Here is an 18510-nt window from a genome sequence, read left to right on the forward strand (position 1 = left end):
GCGGATGATATGCCGTGGTGTGGTGTAGCTGTGTACCACAAAAACATGCAAAGTTAGACCATAATGCCGAAGTGAACTGTGGCTTGTGGTCCGAAGTTATGTGCGTAGGCACACCAAGTCTAGCGATCCAATTCAGGATGAACGCTCTAGTACACGTTTCTAGTATCACTGGCTTGTAATGGGATGGCCTCTGGCCAGCACGTGAAGCGGTCTACCATTGTTAGGATATACTTCATGCCCTGTGACACTGGTAATGGTTCGACCAGGTCCACGTGTACGTGCTCGAACCTCCTGCGTACTGTCAGGTAAGGCTGAAGGATGTGGTGCTGAATCTTTGCAGACTGGCAGGAGATGCATGTTCATGCCCATTGAGTGACGTCTTTCTTCAGTCCATGCCATATGTACTTATTTGACATGATCTTGACGGATGTCCTGATGGATGGATGTGACAAACTGAATGTCGTCAAAAAGGCGTCGCCTCCTTGACAATCACCCGCAGCCAGTTCAGCAAGGTTGATTCCACCTTGAATATGGTACACACTTGGTCTAGACAGCACATCCGCGACTAGATTGTCTTTTCTTGAAATGTGGCGTACGTTTGTAGCGAATTCTGAAATGTAGGACAAATGGTTGTTGCTGTCTTGCCGACCATGGATCTGTCATTTTGCTAAAGGCAAAAATGAGTGGTTTATGGTCTGTAAATGTGAAATGTGAAATGTCGACCTTCCAAGATATAACGGAAGTGCCGTGTGGCTAGATATAACGCCAACAGTTCCCAATCAAAGGTGCTATATTTTACTGCTGCTGGTCTTAAATGGCAACTGAAGAAGGCAAGGGGTTGATAATGGCCATTGATGCACTGTTCAAGAACTGAACCCACAGCTGTACCTGAGGCATTGGTGCTAAGCGTCAAAGTAGCTTCAAGGTTGGGATGTGCAAGCATTGCTGCTTTGGCGGACGTAAACGCGATCTCTGCCTCCGAGGTCCAGATAATGTTCTTGTGTTTCGTTCAAGTGATGTTAAACAGTGGTCGCAGGATGTCAGCAGCTCCGGGAATAAACCTGTGATAAAAGTTTATCATCCCCAAAAACTTCTGTAGACCTTTGACGGTGGTAGGTTTGGAAAAGGTACAGATGGCATCTACCTTTTTTGATAATGGGAATATGCCATCTGCTGCGATTTTGTGCCCCAAGAACTTCATGGTTGATCTGTCAAATTGACATTTTTTGGGGTTGATTGTTAGACCAAAGTCTTGGAGCCATTGGAAAAGGCAAATACAGGCGGTGATCTTGCTCATTTCGACTTGCTACAAGGATGTCGTCCAAATAAAAGTCCAAATCCCTGTCAAAGCGTCTATAAGCCACCAGAAAGTTTATCACAGGTTTATTCCCGGAGCTGCTGTCATCCTGCGACCACTGTTTAACATCACTTGAACAAAACAGAAGAACATTATCTGGACCTCGGAGGCAGAGATCGCGTTTATGTCCGCCAAAGCAGCAATGCTTGCACATCCCAACCTTGAAGCTACTTTGACGCAGCGTTCTTTAATCCAAAAGGCATTCTAAGAAATTCAAAAAGTCCGAACGGGGTAATAATTGCTGTTTTGGGAATGAGATCCTCATGAATCGGTATCTGATGATATCCCTTTACCAGATCAACCTTGGAGAATGTGCAGCAATGATGTAAATGGGTGGTGAAATCTTGTATATGAGGAATTGGGTACCATTCGGGTGTAGTGACATCATTAAGGCTACAGTAATCACTGCAGGGTCTCCATCCACCTGTTTTCTTGGGTACCATGTGTAATGGCGATGCCCAAGGACTGTTGGAGCATCGAATGATACCCAACCCCTCCATTGCCATAAGTTCTGCTTTTACCTGTACCAGTTTATCGGGGGGAAAGACGATGAGCCTTGGCATGAATTGGTGGTCCTGAAGTGTCTATGTAATGAGACACACCATGGGCTGTTTTGGAGGCATTGAAATTGGGAGTGAGAATGTGAGGAAACTCATTGAGCAGGGCAGTATAGGTATTCTTGTCCAGCGTATTCACTCCAAGCTGGGAAACTCTCCCTTTGCTGCATGCCTATGGGTATGTTTGAAAGGTGGTGGCATGAACCAATTTCCTCAGTTTCACATCCACTAGCCAGTCATGGGACCAGAGAAAGTATGGGCTGAGCAACAGAAGCCAAGGCGCAATTCCAATGGAATGTGGTACCTCTTACACCCAGTGGTGATTCGTCGCGTTCCAAAGCTGGGAATGGTAGTTCCATTTGTCGCTCAAAGGGCCAGGTGTTGCTGCTTATGTGTCCTTGTTGTCTTGAAGAAATAAAATGCCGATATTTGCACCAGTGGCTGAGGCCACTACTGGCAGCTGGCTCTTGGTGTTTCCCACCTTTTTCTTGTGATAGGCCCATGGTTGGACACATTTACGGGCATTTTTCCCCAACGCCGATGATAAAAACATCATTCTGGACGTACTTTGACAAATTCCTCTTTTTTTGACTGCACTGCGGAGACAGGAGGCTCGTACGGTGTTGGAGGAGTACCTGCTGCCAAAACAGGCTGTATTTGAGTAGATTCCTGGGTCGGAGTACGATAGAGCCGGTCAGCCTCTCGCGCTATGACATGAGGATGGCTGAAATCCATATTAGCAATGGGTAGGGCAACACGGGCTGGCAGCTTCGATAGGAATATGGTTTCATAAAACAGACATTGAGAATGACCACCCGCCAATGCCAGCATTTCATTCATTAGATCCGATGGATTCCTATCACCCAGATCTTCCATATTCAAAAGTCTCATGCCACGTTCATGTCTCATCAACTCCAGTGTATCCAGGAGAAAATGGCGGAACCTGGTGTACTCGTTCTCTGCTGGGGGACTGGCAATGAATTTGCTTACCCGAGCTACAGTGCTGGCATCTAAAGCGCCCACGACATGCCAGAATTTCATATCTTCCTCTGTTACACCCCGTAGCTGAAACTTGGTTTCAGCCTGAAGAAGCCAAACCCAAGGTTGGCAAGTGAGGTCCTACTGCATTAACTGCTGCTGTGGCTGTATGACAGGAGATTCAAGTTTCAGTTGAATCTTGCAGTCGGGTTCACCAATTGTAGCGGTTACTACTGTAGAGCTACTGAGAAAAAGGCAATCACACACTAGGCTAGTCAACGAAAGACTGGTTTATTGAAGCTTTACAAGCGGCTTTTATTCCCTGCCTGTCTTGGGCTCCACAGGACAAGGTGGGACCTTGTTAAGGGACCAGCTGCTGCTCCACGGGACCAGCAGGTTTAAATTGAAACTTGTTACCGTCCCGTGCCTTTCAGCAGGGGACCCAGCTGATCAACGTGCCGTCCCTCGGCACTCAATACTGCTAGCATGCCGGCCCTGTACTGTCCGTGTACTGCACTGTCAGTGACGGTTCACATTACCGTGCTGAGCGCTTGCTTGGCCTGCTACGCAGCCGCTACAGTAGGGGAAAATTTGGGGTCCAGTAATCATTATGCCATTAGTTTCAAGTCTGGTCCTTGGGTTAAGATTCAAAACTGGAGAAAGGCTAATTTTGAGGAAATAAAGGGTGGATTCGGATAAGTAGTTTTCTGGCATGGATGTGTTCGGAAGGCCTTCAAAGGCAAAAGTTTGACAGTGTAGTGTTTGTATATTCTTGTCAGGATTAAAGGCAAAGTTAGCAGGTATAGGGAACCTTGGGAGGAAGGGGTATGAAGGGCCATGGACTGGGTGCAGGCAGGTCAGTGGGACTAGGCAGATTAATAGCTTGGGACAGATAAGAAGGATTAAAGGGCCTCTTTTCTGTGCTGTAATGTTTTATGTTCTAAACGAATCTGAACCTGAGACACATTTTGAAGAGCATCGTATACACCCCAGATCTCTTTGCTGATTTGAATTAATTAAACACAATTTAAGATTCTAATCTAAAGATAAATACTATTTATTGGATTTAAAACCTTCAAAAATTCAGAGGGCAAACTTTTAACCTATTCAAACAACTAGCTGTTAGGTAATTAAACTACTATTTGTACATGATACACGAGGACTAAATAATAGACCAACACAATCACTTCTCAAAAGATCTAATTCCTATCTAAATGTCACAGGAACATTACCCTAACTGGAAATCCATTGCTAATTTTAATAGCCATAAAAAAGTGAAATATTTATAAAATATGGCATAAGCGGCAAGGGTCAAAAGACATGACTCTATAATGATTAAATCCCTCAGAGTATTTTGCCTGTTGATTATTTGTTGTCAAGGAATATGAAAATACAATGGAGATCACCAGATTCTGTACACTAAGAGAATCGCACAGATTTAATTTAAAAATATTTTGGCAGATAATGCTTTTTTTCCCCCGTGATAGTACAGATTTATCACCAATGTATATAGTGTATATAGTTATAGTATCTAGACTGTGCTTACAGCGATTGGCTGAGAGCTAAGCCACGCCTACTGTCTGGGCCTTAAAGGGTTGTGTCCCTAGCCAGGTCGGATCATTCCGGACTGGTCGGCCACCTGTGAAGAGCTCCTGTCTTTTGCTAATAAAAGCCTTGGTTTGGATCAACAAGTCTTTGATTCTTTCGACGAGCACTACACCCCCCACTGAAGAAATGCTTTTGTATAGACTTATTCTTTTGAGATCATTACTCATGTAGCTCACTCATGCACAAGGTGTTTATTGATGCATTATTTAGGATAATTAGCAGGATACAGAGAGCCTGTCAGCCAGAGGAAGGTACTCCGAGACACGTTTTGTGTTTCACACTGTGAGAGGCTGCCATTGTTGTCATTTACAATGAGCAAAAAATGTGACATTGCAGAGCTCAATCCCCCAGTTCTCCAGATAAAGAGTGATGGCTTTAATCCATGTTTTGTAAGTGCTTCAGCAACTCTTCCTGGTGGATAAACAGCAGATGATCAGAGATAGAGTTCAGCCGGGATCGAGCAAGCTCACTAGGTCGACATGGCCTCACTCACTGCTGAGTCAGGTCAATGGAGTTTTAAGCCTAGACCAGCGCTGGAGAGAAATGCTGCACTGCCAAAAAGTCCTTTCATTTGACTGAAGCATTAAATCAAGGCCCATGTCATCTTTTGCACCGGAATCAGAATTTACTGTCATGAACATATCACGAAATTCGTTGCTTTGCTGCAGCATCATGGGGCAAACATTTAAATAAACCACCTTACAAAATAAATAAAAACAGTGCAAGAGAAAGAAAAAGACAACATCAGGTCGTGTCCATGGTTCATTGTTCATTCAGGAATCCAATAAAGGGGGAAAAGTTGTCCTTGAGCCACCGAGGGCTCGTCTTCAGGCTCCTATACCTTTTTACTGAAGTCAGCAGAGTGAAGAGGAATGTTGAGGAATTGAGCACTCACCAATATTTATCCCTCAAATTGAAAAAAAATGCTGTCACGTTGTTTAGGAGATTGCTATGCACAAACTAGTTGGCATAGTTCTTAAGTGAATGCAGTGTTTACAATTAAACTGGGTTTAACTGTCGGCAGAGCACATTGGTAGCTCTTGAAATGAAGTACATAAATGCTGTTCTTTTCTTTATAGACCAGTCAAATTTCATCTTAATTTGCTGACTTCAGCCAAGTCTCCCTGAGTGATATGACAATGGCTCTCAGCATCTGTTTCATAGAAAGGGAAGCAAATGTGACTCTGGACAAAGTTCCCCAAAGGCATCTTCTGGATAGATTAGTGCAGTGATACTTAAGATGAAATTATTACTTGCATTCAATGTGCTACCAATCATAAGCCCAAGATTTCCTAATTGCTTTACACTGTTCTATCAGACAATCCATCATATAAAGGATGGTTTACACCCACTTCAGCCTTGTGGGTTTCAAGGGGGCTGGTGGGCCCATTGCGGTAGACTCTTCAATGAATGGTGGTAAGCCACAAGTCTTGCAGATGGGTTTCTTGTGAAGTTGCTGCTCCTTCCCTCACTTACTCTCTGTGCTGCTTTTCATCTATTTCAGCTCAGCTTTCAACACCATCATCCCCTATTTCAAAACCTGGGCTTCCATACTTCCCTGTCCAATTGGATCCTTGACTTCCTCATCGGAAGACCGCAGGCAGTATGAATTGGAAACAATGTCTCCTCCACACTGACAATCAGCAAGAGGTATACCTCAAGGATTTGTGCTTAACCCTCTGCTCTGCTTTCTACACCCATGACTGTGTGACTAAGCACAATCCAAATGCCATCTACAAATTTGCCGATGACACCATAGTTGTTGGCAAAATCACAGTCACCAAGGAGGGAGATTGATCAGCAAGTTGCATGGTGTCACAACAACTTTGCACTCAACATCAACCAAACTAAGGAATTGATTGTGGACTTCAGGAAGGGGAAAACCAGAAGAACACAAACCAGTCCTCATCAAGGGGTCAGCAGTGGATAGGGTAAGAAATTCAAATTTCTGGCTGTAAAGGTTCCATTATCGTCATGTAATACTACATTTAGAATGTAACATACATGAAATTCTTTAACTTTTGTCTACTGTAAGGCAGCCAGAGAATCACGTCAGTCCAACGTCCCTCACGCCAGTGACTATATTTTGTTGGGAGTTTGAAGAGATTTAGTATGTCACCAAAGACTCTTGCAAATTTCTGCAGGTGTACCATGGAGACTGGTTCCATCACTGTCTGGTATGAAGGTGCCAATGCACAAGACAGGCTATCGAGGACTGTAAACTCAGCCTGAACCATCATGGGCATTAGTCTTCACTCCACTGAGGACATCTTTAAGAGGTAGTGCCTCAAGAAAGCATCTTTTATCATCAAGGATCCTTACCACAGGTCATTCCCTTTTCTCACTGCCACCATCAGGAAGGAGGTACAGGAGACTGAAGATGCACATTCAACATTCAAAAACAGTTTCTTCCCTTCGCCATCTGATTTCTGAACAAACAAAGAACTTTTTTTAATGTTTGCACTGTAGTTATTTTTAATCTCGTATATATGGAGTTGTAATTTTGCACCGTGTTCTACACAATACTGCTGTCGCAAAACAACAAATTTGGTGACATATGTTCCTGATAATAAACCTGATTCTGATTCTGTGCACCCAGTACCTGGTCTTGAGGTTCCCAAAGCCATCCCAAGCTCTCCTTCACTTTGAGTCAGAAATTCAGATCTGTCAGTGAAAAAACTGCATTTCTTCAATCAGCACATCCTTGGGCCTTTTACTTTGCCCTTCTGTTAATCTCTTCCAATGGCAGAGCTCAGAACAGAATGCCCATATTGGAAACCTGGTGCCAGACATTTGGCCTGTCCAATATATTTGATAGAGTGAAACTCAGCCTCAATAATGCAGATGTTATTTGTCCTGTCATTGAACTTGGAGAAGTTTGCAGACTGGGTGGGTGATATTTGAGATGCCTGTTGAAGTAGTCCAGGCCTCAAAAGCATACAGGAGGATAAAGATCAAGGTTGCTAGCAAGACCATAAATTTTATGCCAGGTTTGAGTTTTCGATTCTCAAATCCCCTTTCCCTCAATCAATCAAAAGTTGTGCCAATGCATTGAAAGAGGTGGCAAACTTCATCAGTGTGTCTGTCTTTATTGAGATATATGGAGGAACCCACATTTTCCATTGTCTCACAAAAACCTTAATTGTCAGAGGACAGTGTGGTGCCGAGGAAAAGGTTAGTAGTGGACCTTTGTTTCAGGAATGGTGAATATAAGATATTATTTCCTGTGCTTCCGTGACAGTGTTAGTGATGGCTTGGAACTAATAATGTCATAGAGTCATCCATCCATGCCCTTTTAAGCCCTTCCAATCCAAATGTCTTTTGAACTTTAAAATTGTGTCTGCTTTGACAGCTTCTTCTGGCAGCTCATTCCAAATGTGGACCAACCTCTGAGTGAAAAACATGCTCCTCGGGTCCCACTTAAATCCCTTCTTGCCTTAAACCAATGTCCTCTAATTCTAGAATTGTCCGCACTGGGTACATAAGAACTTAAGAAATAGGAGCAGGAATCGGCCATCCAGCCCACTCTGCCTTTCAATAAGATTGTGGCTGATCTGATGAGAGGTTCATCTCGACCCAGCTGCCTTTTCCCTATTTCCCTTAATCCCCTTACTTTGTAAAAATGTATTCAACCTTGCCTTAAGTATATTTACTGAGGTCACCTCCACTGTTTCAATGGGCAGTGGGAAAAGGACTGTGAGCGTGACTTGAACAAGTGCAAGCGCTGTCTGCTCACTGTAGCTTATCGAATGAGGTATGGCTGACCTTGGACCTGAAACTGCCGTCAATTATCATTAGTTATCATTAGTTCTGAAGACACGCTGAAATTCGGCAGAAAGTTTGCCAAAAGTCCTGATGCAATAAGAAGATTGAAAGAAATAATGGGGCACTGAGGCAGGTTTTGTATATTTTAAATTTAGACATACAGCACAGGAGCACGTCCTTTAGGCCCACAACCCATTGCTGCCTTAAATACCCCAATTAACCTACAACCCCAGTATGTTTTGAAGAGTGGGAGGAAACCAGAGTCCTCAGAGGAAATCCATACACACAGGGGGGTAACATAGAGACAGTGCTCTAATCGCTATGTTAACTCTGCCGCCCAATCTATGGTTGACACCTGTTTTCACAAAGTACGATTCTATTATAAATAAACTGATGAATATCCCAGTTCAATTGCCAGAGGGGTTCAAGCATAAGATGGAGACTCATTTCTGTGAGCAGCTGAACTTTAGGAGACAAACTCCTTTCTAGGTGATGGAATCAAAGGCCTCTGGTGAGATCTTTATAAAAGGCCAGGTCTCTGGTGCTTCTCCCTGCATTTCCTTGCAGTTTTCCACGAGGAACATCCCTGCAGACCAGCTTTTTATTTGACTATAGTCCCCTCTTAAAACTCTGCTCAAAATATATGGGCCCCCTTCCCTGTGAAGCAGTCAAGTTTTGGTTTCTTCTGTACTTCTCTCCTACCATCTACTTAGAAAACATAAAACATATTTATGTCATGTGAGGTGAAAAGAAAACAAGATATACTAAAATTTGCTGTGGTCCCCTGCTCTCATGCTCACTTTCTCTCAATCCCCAGTGGTCTCATCCCCTAATTGTCTCTCCACCTGTCCCACCTTCATTTGCTCAGGATCTTATTACCTTGGCCCCTTCACAATGCTTCCTCCCCCCCCCCCACCTCTTTTCATTTTTGATCTCCCCTTTTTTAAATTTTAGACATACACCACGATAATAGGCACTTTTAGCCCTCGAGTCCACACTGCCCAATTACTCCCAATTAAAATAGGGCGGCGTGGTTATCAAAGCGGTTAGAAAAATGCCTTCACAGCACAAGCAATCAGGACCGGGCATGGATTTGAATCCCACACTGTCTGTAAAGAATTTGTATGTTCTCCCCATGTCTGTGTGGGTTTTCTCTGGGGGATCCGGTTTCCTCCCCCCTTTCAAAACATTCAAGGGTTGTAGGTGAATTGGACGTAAATTGGGCAGCATGGACCCGTAGGGCCGAATTGGTCTGTCACAGTGCTGTATGTCTAATTTTAATTTTAAAAATATTTTTAAAACCTACAACCGCTGGTATGTTTTGAACGGCGGGAAGAAACCAGAGTGCCTAGAAGAAACCCACGTAGGCATGGGGAGAATGTACAAACTCCTTACAGACAGCTCTGGATTCAAAACCCTGGTTCCAATCGCTGGTGTTGTAATGGTGTTGCACCAACTGCTATGCTAAGCATGCAGCCCTTCTTGAGAGAGGGTTCCAACCTGAAATACTGACTGTCCATTTCTCTCCATGGATGCTGCCTGGTCTACCGAGCCCCTGCAGCTTCTCAATTGGTTCTGAAGGTGAACTAGTTAGATCCAAGAAATTGGTAGCCAATGCCAGAAGTAAGTGGGGAAGGACTCAGAAAGACCTGCTGAGTCCTTCGGGCTTCACATTGGGTTCAGATATGCGGTAACTTGGGACTGTTACATTTGAGTTCCAGTCCAACAGGTAGCTTCTCTCTGACCTTCAGCATGGCATCCACTGTCCTCCAAACATTATTCAGCCTTTGCTTTGTGCTGGCTGCAAAACATGTTCTGACAATTTCCCATTGCTTTAGTTAATTCCTATGAAAGTATTTGAACCTTGGATGATGAATGGTGGCACAAAAGCGTTGCATTTTCAAACTCATTTTGCTCATCCCCCAGTGAACATTTAATTTTGAGTGATATTACAGCAGATTGAACTGGCCATTAATGCAGGTTCTCCCTATTATTGACATAAATGTTTTATGATCATTTATTCCTCTACAAATCCCATGGTCAAGGATTGTCTCAGATTTTCACATTGATTGGGTAATAAGTTCACTATAACAAGGACCTTAATCAGTTTCGTAACTGTATTAGAATGTTACAATTCTTTTAAAATGAGTAAAAAATCTTACCAGTCTAATTAATTCCACCCAATATTTTAAATCAACGAAAATCAAGATTTGAAATAGCAAATAGAATGCAGCCCATCTAATAATAAAAAAAGAACTTACCTCAAATATAATAAGGGTGTAAACTCCAGCCAAAATTATGGATGCAATTGCAACTTGAGTCTCTACACTTGCGTAGAAATATTGGTAACTGATAGAGAGCGGGACCACTTCATTGTTCCGAAGGAAGGCCTGTATATTTATGCCAATTTTACTGCTGCAAAAAAAAAAGACAATCACTAAACAATTATAGCTATACATTTTTAGTAACAAGTGAATCCAGTATAAATCCTCTACAATCAAAAATAACAAACTGCATCTATTTGCCATCTTCTGTATTAACATTCCACAAAGTGCTACAAGGGAACATAATCCAATATATTTTGTCTTTCCCACATTAAGACACATGACCAAAAATGTAGTCAGAGAAGCAAATTTTGTGGAGTATCCAAAAAGAAGCATAATAGAGAACAAATAAACTCGAGGTAGTCAAGAGGTCCATCTTGCATGGTTCATCTATATCACCAGGCCAACTCATATCCCGAGAAAATTTTTAGTGCCCAGAGGCTTTCAAATTTCAACTTCGAAAATTTGACCATTGTTCCTTGAGCTAGATAATTCCAAAGAATTAAAATCTGCCCTCTAATCCATTGCAAATTAGCCATACAGATATTCCTCTACTTACGATTTATTGAAGTTACAATGGTTGTTATTACTATATTTCATGATTAAAATTTTTTTTTCCATTTTGGAATAAAAGGTATTCAACATTTAATTATAAAATAGGCTTTGTTTTTGAAATAGGCTTCATTATTGTACCATTAGTTTCTACGAATAAAATTGAAGTGCCAGTTGATGACGTAGACAAAGACGACGTGGTCAAACAATAATCATGGCTTTTATTATCAGAAACTAATGGTACAATAATGAAAGACAATAGGTGCATTCACAGTTATACCCAAGGGAAGTGTCTTTAATGGTAGAGATAATACGCAGCCAATGTCAGTAAATCAAGGCTAGCCAAGTGGAAGACTGAAGCTCAGGACAGATTCACCACAGTTTTAGATAAATTTGCCCAGTGGTAGGCACAAAACTCAAAACGGTCAACCAGTTTACCTATCTCGGCTGCACCATTTCATCAGATGCAAGGATCGACAATGAGATAGACAACAGACTCGCCAAGGCAAATAGCGCCTTTGGAAGACTACACAAAAGAGTCTGGAAAAACAACCAACTGAAAAACCTCACAAAGATAAGCGTATACAGAGCCGTTGTCATACCCACACTCCTGTTCGGCTCCGAATCATGGGTCCTCTACCGGCACCACCTACGGCTCCTAGAACGCTTCCACCAGCGTTGTCTCCGCTCCATCCTCAACATCCATTGGAGCGCTTACACCCCTAACGTCGAAGTACTCGAGATGGCAGAGGTCGACAGCATCGAGTCCACGCTTATGAAGATCCAGCTGCGCTGGATGGGTCACGTCTCCAGAATGGAGGACCATCGCCTTCCCAAGATCGTATTATATGGCGAGCTCTCCACTGGCCACCGTGACAGAGGTGCACCAAAGAAAAGGTACAAGGACTGCCTAAAGAAATCTCTTGGTGCCTGCCACATTGACCACCGCCAGTGGGCTGATAACGCCTCAAACCGTGCATCTTGGCGCCTCACAGTTTGGCGGGCAGCAACCTCCTTTGAAGAAGACCGCAGAGCCCACCTCACTGACAAAAGGCAAAGGAGGAAAAACCCAACACCCAACCCCAACCAACCAATTTTCCCTTGCAACCGCTGCAATCGTGTCTGCCTGTCCCGCATCGGACTTGTCAGCCACAAACGAGCCTGCAGCTGACGTGGACTTTTTACCCCCTCCATAAATCTTCGTCCGCGAAGCCAAGCCAAAGAAGAAGAAAAGAAAAGGCTATAGTAAGTGTTTTGAGCACGTTTAAGGGAGGCTAGGCTATGATGTTCGGTAGCCACGGTACTGTGTCTTTTTTGAGTTACAACTTTTTTCACTTACGATGGGTCTATCGAAACACAGCCCCATCATAAGTCGAGGAGCCCCTGTACAGATCCAACAGTCCACAGCTCTTGATTAAGAAATTATAAAGGATGATTTAGAAACACAAGCTCAATCTACAACTAAATACCTGTCTGTAATTAATTAGAGTCAAGCAGATACTACCTAACTAAAACAATTACCTGCTGGCCACCTCAAAAGTCTTTGTCTTGATGAGCTGACTTCTTTGTGGATTTAATGGAATGGTCCAATTGTTCACCAACTGTAAAGAATAGGATAGAGAGGCACGTCATTATTCAAAACACTGAGTTTCTGTGGAAGCAAATTGTGACAGGTTATATTATATTTTGTATTTTATATAAATATGCTTTTAGAAGATAGATTGTGGGGAGAGTTTAGAGAGTAGGTCACTTCAAAAACAAAGTAACACTTCACATCTCATTTAAAATGCAAGAGCCTTGCTGAAAGTAAGACATTGAGTCAGCAAGTGCCTTTGCAAAGACATTAAAAATATTTTCAAAATGCTTTGCTAAGGAAGTGCAAACGAAACAGTCCATGTTCAGAGGCTGATAAGATCTTTCAGAGACTGGATCTGGAGCCCTGCAAGAAGGTCAGATGGTTTTGCAAAGAGAGAGAGAGAATTCCGTTGGAGTTCTTCTGAAGTGGCTTTTGGAAGATGCAACATGGCAAGCTTGGTTGAAAACCCCATTTTGAAGATGGGTTGTGAGTTCTGAGTTCAGCCTGTTTAAAAACCCTTACAAGAGGAAATGGCTGGCTGGAGTGTTTCACCTGAAATAAGGGAAACAAGTGGAACTCAGTGGTGACCTGGAAGGGGGTTAAGTTAGGTTAAGTTAATAGTAATAAGTTAAAATTTGATCTTATTTTTATGTTTAAAGAAAATTAAAAACAACCTTTATTTGAGTAACCATTTGTCTTGGTGAATTTCTATTGCTGCTGGGTTTTGGGGTCCTCTGGACTCGTAACAAAATAATCTGACCACTTCCAAATTCTCCTTCAGTAACAATGAACAAAATGAAAAATGAAAAATTTCTTTTTGTTCATTCATATGATGAGTGCCCAATAACAATGCCAGCAAATCATATCCATTCTGAAATCCCCTTGACTTTAAAAGCTTATTGGGTTATTGGGACATTTCAGATGATAGTTAGCCATATTAGTGCGGGATCGGAATAATACATAGGCTGAAACAGACGGGTTTCAACAACTATTTGATAGTTTCTTGATCACTATGGTAGCATAATGCTGCAGGCTTATTGACGTCATTAGAATTTCCCAAGGATTTGACGATGTATCTCAAGATCATTTGTTGGGCTTTGTGATAATTAGTTTAGTAACATACCCATGGTGTCATGGTGGATTTCTGGTGGCACAAAGAGAAAATGAACAGCTTATGTATTGTTTGAAACCCACCTAAACTCCCAAAATGACTAAAAGGAGATCAAATGAGTGCATAAAAATACCAGAACCTGCTGTCGACGCCTCCTTCTTTCACCACCCTCTCCAACTTGTTTAATTTGAACGTTGATGTACTCGTCGATATTCCTACGAGGTCGCTCTTCTGTAAATGGTCCTGCTAGTTCCAGCTTTAGAAGAACAGTGTCCCCAAAGTTTGTGATATTCAGTACTGAAACATCTTATTCAAGGATTACAACAGCATTTACGGGTAAATAAGGGAAAATAACCCAATAATCACTTTCTTTATTGAAAGTTGGCAAGAATTATTCTAAGTACTAGGTGAAGTTTTTTGTCATGCATTGTGAGGACCAAGTTTCCCTAAATTTAGAGAATATACGAATTAGAGACCATTATTAGCATCTACGGAGTTAGGTTTAAAACGCCTAAATACAATTTGCAAATTTCTCAATTTATTGCAGTTATCTCAATCCAAATACGAACAAGTGAAGATAAAGGTGACATTGCCACGTTGCTATTGTACAGGCTGCTTTATGAACTTCAATTCCAGTGATTTTCAGCGGAACCAAATTTTGGAAACGGAGTTCATTCAATAACTTTATTGTGCTGTCCTGTTTAGCGATCCCAAGACAAATTTTGACCAGTATGTTTAAGCAATGAAAATACTTGACCTATTTCCCAGATAGAAACATCCAGACATAAGAGTATAAGAAATAGGAGCAGGAGTCGGCCATCCTGCCCATCGAGCCTGCTCCGCCATTCAGTAAGATCATGGCTGGTCTGATCATTAACTCAACTCCACCTACTTGCCTTTTCCTCATATCCCTTAATTCCTTTTTTTTATGTAGAAATATATCTAACTGAACCTTAAATATGTTTAATAAAGTAACCTCAACTGCTTCCTGAGTAGAAAATTCTACAGATTCATTACTCTCTGGGAAAAACAGTTTTTCCACATCTCCATCTTGAATGTACTCCCCTGAATCTTGAGGCTGTGTCCCTTAGTTCTAGTTTCACCTACCAGTGAAAACAATTTTCCTGCCTCTATCTTACCTCCTTTCATAATTTAATATGTTTCTATAAGATCTCCTCTCATTCTTCTGAATTCGAGTGAGTATAATCCCAGACAATTTAGTCTCTCCTCGTAGGTCAACCCCCTCATCTCCAGGATCAACCTGGTGAACCTCCCCTGGAATGCCTCCAAGGCCAGTATATCCTTCCTTCAAGTTAGGAGACCAGAACTGTATCCAGTACTCCAGGTGCAGCCTCACCTCTTGAATTCAATTCCTCTTGCGATGAAGGCCAACATCCATTTGCCTTCTTAATAACCTGTTGTACCGGCAACCCAACTTGTTGCGATTCATGCACAAGTACAAGCATGTTGTCGTCCTTCTGCACGACAACATGCTGCAATTTTCACCATTTAAGTAATAATCTGCTCTTCTATTTTTCCTGCCAAAGTGGATGGCCTTGCATTTAGTCACTTAACTTTCTCCTCCTGCAGCCTCTCCACATCCACTGTACAATGTGCTTTTTGACTCAAATCATTGTCATCTGCAAACTTGGCTACACTCTGATAAGCAATTCAATTCAAAAATCTTTGTTCTGTTTAAATTTGAATGATTTCCACAACCAAAGTAAAAATTCAGGGAGAAATTAATTCTCTATTACGTGCCTCAATTGTGTGAACATCAGTTTACCACTTCTGGAATCAGAAACAGAATTCATCTTACAAAATTTACAAAACTGTGGACTCTGCTTCTAACAAAAGACAACTTTCTTCCCTGAATCGGTTTAACTCTTTTTTTTTAAATATTTTATTTACATTTTTTTAAAGCCAAACATGCAATCAAAAAGAAAATTAAAAAAAAAAGAAAATATTTCAAATACAGAAAAGAACTAGGGATCTATGATACATGATGAGTATAATTCTTCATCCAACCCATCCCCCAACCAGGTTGAATATCTCCTCGTCGCATCTAAAACATTGATCCAAAATATCTGATTTTAATTTATTTTATTTTTGTGGCACGAGATATAACTGGTGCAAAAAATAATCGGTTTATTCCTCAGTTATCATCGGTGCTAATTAATTTCTACATAACAAGTGTCAATGAAAAGAAGACCCCCACCCGCCCCGAAAGAAACGGTTTCCTTCAAAATAATAGATATGAACTCTTTTTTCATTCTTTTAAGGCTAAATACATTGATGGCCATGTTTCATAAAGAGGATACACAAATAGACTACTTATCAGCTAAATTGTGCCCTGACTTGCTTCCCAGGATCACATAATGGTTACAACATAGAAGTAAGCCATTCAACCCATTGGAATGGTGACAGCTCTCTGTAAAAGCAATATGGCTATTCCCACTTCTCCCACCATCCCTTGCTAGCCCTACAAATTATTTTCGTTCAGATACACGTTAAACTATCTTTTAAATAATTCGAATTAACTACCATAACCAGTTTTTAGGGACATTTAAAGGTCTCTTAGATAGGCACATGGATGCATGAACAGTAGGGGGTCATGGACAGTGAGAGAGGGAAGGGTTAGATTGATCATGGAGTAGATTTATATGAGTTGGCACCACATTGTGGGCTGAAGGGCCTGTACTATGCTGCACTGTTCTATCTATAACCTTTTCCCATATATTTCACACCCTTATTACACTCTAAAAACAATTTTTCACCTGTTATTTAAACAAAAGCTTTCATGAATGAATAAACAATTTGATGTTAAAAATGTCATTCATTTGAAATGGAATAAAATCCTATATCCGTGTGTATAAAATACAAACGCATTCGGATTAAGAGACACACAAAAAAAATCAACATATTTCTCTTTAATATTATTTAGAGACATATTCACTGTGTACCATGTAGGCCAAATTTGGAATATTGTGTGAAATTTTGGTCACCTTACTAAGGAAAGGTATCAATAAGATAAAAAGATTGCAGAGAAGATTTAAAAGATGCTGCCGGGACTTGAGTTACAACGAAAAGTTAAATAGGTCAGGACTTAATTCCCTGGGGTGTCGGAGAATGAGGGGAGGTTTGATAGAGACATACAACATTATGAGGGCTACAGATAGAGTAAACGTAAGCAGGCTTTTTCCACTGAGGTTATGGGAGACAAGAATTCAGGGACATGGATTAAGTGTAAAACATGAAATGTTTAAAGGGAACATTAAGGAGAACCTATTGACGCAGACAACATAGAACACTACAGCACAGAATAGACCCTTCAGCCCTTGATGTTGTACCGACCCATATATTATTTTTAAAAAGTACTAAACCCTCTCTAACCCATAATCCTAATTTTTCTTCCATCCATGTGCCTGTCTGTAATGAAAGAATTAAACTGTGTTTTTACTTCTGCAGCTGCAAGGCTGAGAACCTGTTTGGAATCAGTAGACATAATCTAAATTCTACCATGAGCCCAGGATGCATATTTAGTAAACACCCACCATGGGGCCCAGGGTGCAGTTGAATAGGAAGACATTATCTAATTTACACTTATGAGGCCCGGAGCAGTTTACATTTGTTGGTCGCAGACTGTCAGGACTCCTTGAAGATAATTAAACCATTTGTTCAAAGAGATAGGATTTGAGGTAAACAACCTTTGGAGTGATATGAGCCATGGACCCACTGCTGAAGTGAGAGACTCACCAAGAGGTGGTAACATCTCTCAGCAAGAGGAAAATAGTAAACCATTTGTTCAAAGAGATAGGATTTGAGGTAAACAACTATTGGGGTGATATGAGCCATGGTCCCACTGCTGAAGTGAGAGACTCTCCAAGAGGTGGCAACATCTCTCAGCAAGAGGAAGATAATAAACCATTTGTTCAAAAAGATAAGATCTGAAGTAAACAACTTTTGGGTAATATAAGCCCTGGTCCCACTGCTGAAGAGAGAGAGACTCTGGAAGAGGTGGCTACATCTCTCAGCAAGAAGAAGAACTTCAAGAGTCCAGCTAACGTCCCAGTCGAGGGAGGTAGAGAAGCTGCTACCGGCGCCCCGACAACCTACTACAAGTGTGTCTCGCTTTGGCAGTTGGGACCAGTCCAGGCGTTGATAAGTATAATTGGGAAGGGCTTGCTTATTGTAGTGTGAATTCAGCTTTAGATTTAGTAATAAAGACTTGTATAAACTGAACTGCTCTCGGTGTGTGTGTCTATTTTCTTTCAGTCGTTCGAACACTGTCTCCCCTAAACACCCCTCTCTTCACTTTGTACCTGTCCTCTGGCGTTTACTATTCCTGCCCTGTCTTTGGTTGTCCACCCTATCTTTGCCTCTCATAATTTTATAGACCTTTATTAAGTCTCCTCTAATCCCTCTACACTCCAAAGAAAAAAGTCCCAGCTCTGCTAACCTTGCCTCATAAGGCTTATTTTCCAATCCAGGCAACTTCCTGGTAAATCTCCTCTGCCCCCTCTCCATGGCTTCCACATCCTTTCTGTAATGAAGTGACCAGACCTGAATACAACATTCTAAGTGTGGTCTCACCAGAAATTTGTAGATTTGCAACATGATCTCTCTACTCTTGAACTCTATCCCCATATTAGGAAGCCCAGCATCCCATAGGACTTCTTAAC

General features: G+C 41.6%; 1 protein-coding gene across 4 annotated transcripts in view; it reads right to left on the reverse strand.

Annotated features, from left to right (window-relative positions):
* oca2 (oculocutaneous albinism II) overlaps positions 1-18510 on the reverse strand; it is a 484102-nt gene that overhangs the window by 330137 nt on the left and 135455 nt on the right. For 3 of the 4 annotated variants that reach the window (XR_011342330.1, XM_069891903.1, XM_069891905.1), the window contains 3 exons: positions 13962-14125; positions 12663-12742; positions 10527-10680 (listed from right to left, as the gene is read on the reverse strand). Coding sequence is in view for 3 of the 4 variants with exons in the window: in XM_069891903.1 (XP_069748004.1) it covers positions 10527-10680; positions 12663-12742; positions 13962-14125 (398 nt within the window). In the remaining variant the exon portion in view is untranslated. The remainder of the gene's footprint in view (positions 1-10526; positions 10681-12662; positions 12743-13961; positions 14126-18510) is intronic. The other variant, XM_069891904.1, reaches the window with a different exon arrangement.

The sequence above is a fragment of the Narcine bancroftii genome, chromosome 7 (genome assembly GCF_036971445.1).
Source record: "Narcine bancroftii isolate sNarBan1 chromosome 7, sNarBan1.hap1, whole genome shotgun sequence".
Lineage (NCBI taxonomy): Eukaryota > Metazoa > Chordata > Chondrichthyes > Torpediniformes > Narcinidae > Narcine > Narcine bancroftii.